General features: G+C 32.4%; 1 protein-coding gene across 3 annotated transcripts; it reads left to right on the forward strand.

The window, feature by feature from the left end:
- Positions 1-608: 608 nt before the first annotated feature.
- On the forward strand, positions 609-8,047 carry LOC130897115 (uncharacterized). 3 transcript variants are annotated; one of them, XM_057805726.1, is made up of 8 exons: positions 610-821; positions 1,413-1,552; positions 2,348-2,651; positions 3,639-3,855; positions 4,603-4,762; positions 4,822-5,118; positions 6,154-6,399; positions 7,167-8,047. In XM_057805726.1, the coding sequence occupies exons 1-8, from the start codon at positions 803-805 to the stop codon at positions 7,437-7,439; spliced, it is 1,656 nt and encodes a 551-aa protein (XP_057661709.1). In that variant the 5' UTR covers positions 610-802; the 3' UTR covers positions 7,440-8,047. The 3 variants fall into 3 exon arrangements, with proteins under 3 accessions (XP_057661711.1, XP_057661709.1, XP_057661710.1); XM_057805727.1 differs by having other exon boundaries at positions 631-1,109; XM_057805728.1 differs by lacking the exon at positions 6,154-6,399 and having other exon boundaries at positions 609-821.
- The last annotated feature ends 486 nt before the right edge of the window (positions 8,048-8,533 follow it).

Below are 8,533 nucleotides of genomic sequence, written 5' to 3' on the forward strand. Positions count from 1 at the left end.
TCGCCACACACATTTCCATACGCGTTTTTTCCATTGATCGAAGCAGTGCTGGAAGTCTTCTTTGGTGAGCGGCTTTAGGAGCTCTGCCATCGACTCAAATCGGGTCCCTTTCACAGCAGATTTTATCTTCGGAAACAAAAAAAGTCGTGCGGTGCCAAATCTGGTGAGTACGGCGGGTGTTCGAGGACTGGGGTGCGCTTACTTGTCAAATACTGCTTCACAAATAGCGCGTTATGGGCGTTGTCCAGGTGCAACATCGGCGCCGTATTTTAAGGACTCGTTCTCGCACTGTTGCCAAGACTGACAAATCTGGTCTGATCCTCTGGAGTCCATTCAGTCATCACGATACCGTTAATGTCGAAAAAAACGATCAACATTGACTTGAATCTAATTTATATCGAATCTAATTTCTTTGATTGATCGTAACTTTTCTTTTCCAATAAATATTAGTTCTCTTATAATTGAAAATTGTAGAAAATAATTAGGTACTATCGAGACTGATTACTTTGAACTTTTATATGTTTTCGGCATTTCGAATTGAATCTACTGTATCCATGAAATTGCGTTTCCATATCAGATTGAATAAATAGCGGAAAAAATTGCTTGTCAGGTTTATTTGATTAGAATTAGCGTTTTATTTCAGTGTACCTTAGAATCAATGTTATTTAAAAATGGATAAGTATCGAATTGTAGAATTTTCTCCATTTTAGTCGTTCAAAACATGTAATGTAATATTGTGTGAAACTAACTTGAAACGGTCCGTTATTATATTAAAAAAGTTTGTAAAAGTTAGTATATTAGAATGGTTAACGTAATTGAAGGTGAGTACGTGCTATAAAAACTCTTTAATTTTCTTAGGTATCTACTTATAGCAGTGTTAAATTCCTAGATATTATCAAGATCAGCAAATAACAGTTTATAAAATAGATATTCATCCAATAGTTAAACCACTGCTGCGAACTATGGATATTATCGAATGTGGCTGCAAATACACTGGCTGGGAGAACATTGAGAAACATTTTTGGAGCAATTCAATCTGATGAAAGGGGCTGTAGAAGAAGAACAAATGAAGAAATAATGGTTAATAAGATCAATCATCAATTCCCCAGGTAATAAGGGCACGAAGAGTTAGATGACTGGGACACGTCCCCCAAATGACTAAATTCAGATTACCATTCAGATTACCAGAGAGAAAAAAAAAATAAAGACAAGAGGTGAAGTCAGATATAAGGACATATGTCTTCTTATATGCGATATTATTTTATCACAGTGGTATTATTTGGCTTACAAAGAGAATTACATATTCTGAATTAAATTTGTGTTCGAATGTGTAATCGCTATATTTTGAAATACCTTTCAAATATACATTGTTAGTTCGATATATCAAAAAGTAATTTTCTTTACTATTATAGATTTACAATTCAGCACAGAATATGCAGCAGATGAGGAAAATCATATATTTTATAAACATTCAGATATTGATTATGAAGAACGTGGTTTGGGATATCATTTTTATAAATACATGCAACAACATAGTAATTTGGTAGCACAAGTATGTATTTCAACAAAATCTTATTTGTAGAAATTGAATTCTATGGAAATAAAAATTTTTTGTTAACTAAACAGATTTATAATACAACATTAACTCGAACCTTTAATCATAATAATTAGTCACTTTCTACCTAAATAATTTAGTCGTTTTCCTCGACATCATTTCCAACAAAAATAATAACTTCTTCTATTATTCTCTTTGCTATTACATAGTTTTTCAAGTTGTCACTAATCACATAATAGTTGACGATCACTTGTATTATTTATTTCTACCGATATTTTTTTTCGTTTATCCTCAGATAACTTCAATGAAGTTAAGTTTACAGTGATCAGGTGCTAACTACATCTCCATGTTCTTTTTCTTTTCTATCTAAACTATACGTCTTCAGTTTTGATGACTTTTGTTCATATAACTGCATGAGCTCGTTTTGAAGTCATCTCTCTTCTGCCACTGTTGTCTTTGAGTGTTTCCAAAACGTGGGATAACCTACCGTTGAAGTATGTATCTACGAAATGTATTTGAAATATTTGAGGTGTGTGATTTCGCTTGCAGGAAAATTCGACGTCATCTTAGTTCTGGTTTCAACAACGTTTTGTTGGGATACAATTTTTCCACCCTCACCATTCCAGCATTTTCTGGTGTCGTTACGTTGCGTCTCAGTTCTAGTTTCTAAAGGTTCCACTTAAAGTTTATCCAACTATACGCTAATATTGAATCTATGGGTTTAAATTTTCTTTTGAAAATCCTACTTCCAATCTCAAACGATTGGTATTGTAAAACATTTTGGTATTTCAGTACATTGCTGATAAAGAACAAGAAGATACTTACCACCAAGTTTTAGAACGTTGTATCAGAACTGCTCTACATCTTAGTAGTAGAAATTTAACAAGAGATGATATTATAGTTATTTGTTCAACCAACAATCAATTTACTGTCGTTCCCTTTATAGCGAGTCTATTTCTAAATGTACCGGTAGCTACTTTAGATCCAACGTTGTCATGTTTAGATTTTGATTATTTATTAAAAGAGGTCAAGCCCAAAGTTATTTTTATCATACCAGAAGTGGTTGAAATGGTGGAAACTTCGTTACAAAATGCAGGTAAGTGATTACTAAGGCTGATATTTATATACAAAGAAATTATTTAAAATATACTCGTTTTTGGCAAAATCTTCATATTTGTAACAATAAATACGTTCTGAATATGCAACGTACATAAAACAAAAAATATCCTTATCAAATTTTTCGTTACAAACAATGAGAATCAGAAACTCAAGAACCAGAAACCTCTGCAAAGTCTTAAAGTAACAGTATGGGCAGCAATATCGGGCAGAGAATTAATTGGCCCTTTTTGCTATGGGAAAGCGCCTGGGCATAATATTATTAACTGGTAATACCGAACGCTATGTTGCAATAATTGGCTCCAGAGCTTGAAATTTCGAAAATAGTAAATTATAGGTTGCGAAGCTACCAGTTACACATCAAATGGATCCATGGTGGTTGTGAAAAAAATCTTTCCAGACAGAGTGATTTCGAAAAGACGTCATACTCCATGGTGCCCTCGAGAAACATAGATCAGCTAAAGAAGAATAAATGTGATAAAATGATAAGAATTACAGCAGCTTTACTGAAGAAAAAATTAGTCTCTGGTTTCTAATTTTTTAAATTGCTTATTTTCAACATTTATCTACGTATTTACATGAAGTGCTTTCATCGGGAAATTATTTTTAATAATCTTGTGAAACTAAAGCTCGAAATTGTCGGTGTCTTCTTCATTTTGTGCAGAATTTGTTTATGAATTCCGAATACGGTCGAATCCAAACCAATATATGTTTATACCTATTATTGCAGTTTTGCAAAACCATCAAAAACAAGTTTTTTCTTTCATTCCCTCTCATAACTTGAAAATTTCGGAGATAAACATCTCAGGTGAAATGCTATATTAAACCATTAAAATAAATAAAGAAAGTAAACTCTATTTTTCCTCTCTGTCAAACAGCACATTCAGATAGATGGATTCGTGGTTCTAGATTAATGTACCCAGCGTACAGGCTAGACATTTTTCCTTATATAACATTCAATTTTTAGGAATCATCACAGAAATAATACTTATAGGAAAATCGGATGTGTACACAGAATTTTCAAGTTTCTTGGAACCTCATCCGGATGAAGAAACATTTGAACCAAAACTTGTAGAAAACGTATTTGATACAGCAGTTATTTTATTCAGTAGCGGCACTACTGGTCTGCCGAAAGGAATTATGATTTCTCATTACGCTTTAATGGCCCAAGCAGCCGTTACAATGTAAATACTATCATAAAATATGGTATAGAATCTTGACCTAATCATTTAATTAAAGCTTCTATCTAATTCCGCAATCTTCTGTTGCACAAAGTGATGATGACTGCTTTTTAATCACTTGGGAGTTTGTCCATTATTTTGGTTTTCTTTCAAATAACTTAATCCCGTAGACTAATATTCGTCTCTTCTACTTTTCTTGTTTAGAATATTTTTTAAAATCCATTGGTATTTCAACCATTTTATTAATCTTTATTACACAGTTTTCTTTCTAGTTATTATTTTTCTTGAAATATTTGGTTTCTGGTTTCATCTTTCCTACGAACAATTTTTTCTCATGGATCTCAATTTTATAATATTCAATCTGACTTTTTGTCTATTTTAATCGTACATGAATCAATTATATAGTTTTCACAAATTTCTTGGTTTTTGGTGGATCAGCTGATTTGGTCTTATTTATTAGTTTTTCTACTGTTCGTCGAATAATCAGTTTTTTGACGTTCTTTGGAAGATCTGGCATGCAAAATCCATCTAGAAGATATCTTTCTCAAAACTAAAAGCTGAAGAGACGCTTCTATCTGTAAATCACAAGTGAGTCTTCTTTAATAATGTTGCCCACAGCATCGATATTTCACTGAATCAAAACTGATTTTAGCTGACCTTCTCAAATAACAAATGTTAATATTTGAAAATATTGTTCGTTGGTAGAAACCAGAAAAGTTAACCACCCTATTAATTCCTTTCGTCTTTTAGACTATCAAATAATATAAACAAGATTTATTTGTCTTATGCATCGCTCTATTGGATAACAAGAGTGATGTTCTTGGTTGCTACGTACCAGATCGGAGCGGCTAATGTTATGGTATCAAAATTTGATCCTCAAGAATGTTGGCTTCTACTTGATAAGTATAAGGTAATTTTTCTATCTAACTTCCCTTAATTTCATAGAAATTGAATCCAGTTTTTTAATAGGTAACCAATCTTTTTCTCCCGCCTTCTGGAGCAATATCTTTAATAAAAGCTGGTCGTCCGGACAACATTGATACTAGCAATTTATTAACTTTCGTAACTGGTGGTGCTATACTCCCGCAAGAATATATCTTAGAACTTAGAGATTTACTACCAGGTGCTTTTATTTATCAAGCATACGGACAAACGGAAATTTCTGGAGCCGGAAATTGGTTTGACGTGAACGATGTTAAACAAATTTTGTATTTGCACAATAAACCCAATTCTGTTGGTCTACCGATACCTAATGTTATGTGTAAGGTAAGTAAGGAAACAAGTTTTTCACGTATTCTACAATAAACAACAATAGCATACAATGGAGCTTAAAAGTTTCTAGGGTGGTATTATTTTGATAACATTTTAGTGGTGTTTCTATAATCTTCTTAATGGATAAATTTTGACGTGATATGAAGGCTTAAATGCTTCGCTTTGCTGATACTACATTATAAAATGTATGGAAAATATAATAAAACGTCCATTCTATTTGCCATAAATTATCTTCAATACAGAAAAAACATTTAAATATCCATATGCTGCAGGATGAAGGCTAAACTGATACATCCTAACTTTTAGTTATTAATTTTCACAAATATGTTATATAGTTTTGAGAATAAATATTCCCAAGATTCTGTATTAACAATATTGGACTAAATAAGATTGTAATATATAAAAAAAAATAAAATGGTGTGCTCCCAAGGGATGTGATTCACGAGAGCTAGTTGATAAAAAACGAAAAATGACACTTTAAGGTTAGAAAATGAATACTGCGAAGAAAAATTTAAGAAGCATCAAATTTGGTCGATACAGAATTAAAAAGCAATTTTCCATATAATTTTGGAAACATTATACGTATGACTTAATCTCAATTTGAATACATTTTAGAGAGTTTCAAATCTCATTTCAACATCTTTCATTGCTATTAAATTTTATAACTTCACGTTGTTGTAAAGACATCTTGGCTTTCCAAAGAAACGTTTTTCACGAAAGTGTAATTCACGTCCCGTAGAAACGCACCAATATAATAAGTAAAACCGCTTGACATCATGAAATACAACGTGCAAGAAATTGCATGCAAGTCTCTGTAAAGTGTGAAAGTAAACAATTTCCTAACCTCAAATTTTATCTAATGTAAGTAACTAGATGCCAGAAAAATGGCACAAAACCGATAATGTCAAGATCTTAGATGAAACAATCAGATGAACTTCATCTGCGCATGATTTTGATAAATAAATATTGCGTATTGCATTGCACGTTGTATTGTCATGTCAAGCGGTCTTAAGCAACCCACAATTGCAGGTCGTAAATGTAGATACCGAAAAAACATGTGGACCCAATGAACAAGGGGAACTCAGATTCAAGTCGAAAATGATTATGAATGGTTTCTTTAATCGGGACTGTTCCGATTCTTTTGATACAAACGGTTGGTTGAAAACAGGGGATGTTTGTTATTATGACGAAGACGGATGTTTCTACATAGTCGATAGAATTAAGGAAATGCTCAAATACAAATCGTGGCATGTAGCCCCAGCTATGTTAGAGAAGGTTTGTACAAAACGAGCTCCTGAAATGGAATAATTATTTTGTTCTAAAGAAATAACCAGTCGAGATTTGTTTACAAAACTAACAAAATCATAGTTGAGATAAAAACGTGTCGCGTATTTCGCAACAATTATCAATTGTTTTTTGCGTAGAATAGAATAGAATAGAATTGCGTTTTCAATTGAATTATTGCTGAAAAGTTATTTTAGTGTTAGTACCTTTTCGAAAATAACAAATTCTCGATTTTAATTTTTATCAATTTTGTACACCGTATATGAATCCATACAAAAATAATAAAAAACACGTTGCTTTATCGAATTTTCGAAATTTTCCACGTTATTTTCCAAATATTGGGTTCTACTCACAATTTTTTTTCTATTAGTTCGAAAAACTTATGTACGCACAGCTGTTATACTTTTTATATCTAAAGGTACTAAGTCGGGCTATCGTAGTGGTCATTCTAGTACTTCTTTTTCACTGTCTAAGTAACGTGGTAGAATTCCATCCGATTGGCATTAACAAGATCTTCTTGCCAACTAGGAGTCTATTATATCTTACATCAAATGTCAGTACAGTTCATTAAGTAGATCTTTTTAATGATTAAAGGTCTAATAATATACCCAAGAACACCAGCCCTATCCAATTTTCATTTTCTTCACACTGTGTATGACCTTCATCCCTTCAGAAGTAACATTCACAAAATTGTTGTACTGCGAGTATTCAAAACAAAACAAAAGTTGGTAAACAATATGTTAAAATTTAATTATTAGATTTTAGTGAATCATCCAGCAGTGTCGCAAGTAGTTGTGATAGGCAAACCTCATGATGAAGATGGCGATCATCCAATGGCAGTTATAATACCAAATGAATCTTATTTGGAAGTTATCGATGAAGATGATGTTATTAACTTTGTAGAAGAACGTGTACCGGATCGAATGAAACTCAGGGGGGGCATTAAAATAGTTAATAGTTTTCCAATGACTCCTTCGGGAAAAATTAAAAGAGTTTTATTAAAAAAAATGATACTAAATGGGGAGATTTGAGAAACGAACGAAAATATATAAATTTTATAATTGATTTATTAAGAATAGATGTATGTAGTTTTTCAATAGCATAAATGAGTATTATTTTTTTTAAATTCGCATGATCCAGTTTCCAGAAGAATCTTGTCTGCGGATATCATATGTAACATACCACTGGAGCCTCGCACGCGGAACATCCCCATTTAGGAAAATTTAACACACAACCAAGCTGTGCAGAGGAAAAGAATCGTATATTAGCACCATCAGAAATCAACCAACTGTTACAAAAAAGTTTCCTAGTCCAACCCTGTCCATCTACTATGGAATTTTAATTAGGCGAATTCGCGCAGCGCTTTTTCTTTTTTTCTAAATGGCGGAACTGATTTGATGGTCATTTGTATATAATTTTTCTAGTAGTAGGCAGTTTATGCACAGTATTTCTTCTAAATAATTTCTAGGAAAATATATTAATGTATCTTTTTTGTTCTAGAGCTTTGTAAAATTTTATTTAGGTATATAAACGCAGTGAGTTAGCTTTAAATAAATAGTCGTAGTGAAAAGAATATCTATAAGTAAATTATTGTAAGTTAAGTGTATTGTATGTGTGTAAATAAATTAAGAACGTAAAAGACGGTGTTTATTAATTCACCCCGCGAATGGAAAGAGTATAAATATATAAAAAATACGAAAAACATTATAATACTTAACAGAAGTATCTTCTAACTGTAGTTTAATGTTCAGCCGTTTAGTAAATCAAAAAAGAGCAATCTAAATATGATGCGTTATCTCAGAAGCTGTTTGAATGAGAAATAACTGCTTCCTTCCTTTCAACATCAAATTTAAGACAGATATATCTGTTACCCTTCAATTAAGAGGGAGTGGGCCGTTAGTCCGACCGAACAGGGATCTTCAAGGTTTACTAAACTTCCTATGGAAACGTTGTAGTTGATCAAGGCTTAAAACTGCCTGACGGGTTACTCTGTGTTCCAAGTAAACCTGGTCGAGTTTCTCTGGACTTACTGAACACACTTTTCCTATTGTAAACCGGGGAATCGGGAGCGGGTAACACGTTGATTTCAAACCTTAACAACAATATATTAAATAATTAATAGAGA

The sequence above is a fragment of the Diorhabda carinulata genome, chromosome 8, assembly GCF_026250575.1.
Source record: "Diorhabda carinulata isolate Delta chromosome 8, icDioCari1.1, whole genome shotgun sequence".
NCBI lineage: Eukaryota > Metazoa > Arthropoda > Insecta > Coleoptera > Chrysomelidae > Diorhabda > Diorhabda carinulata.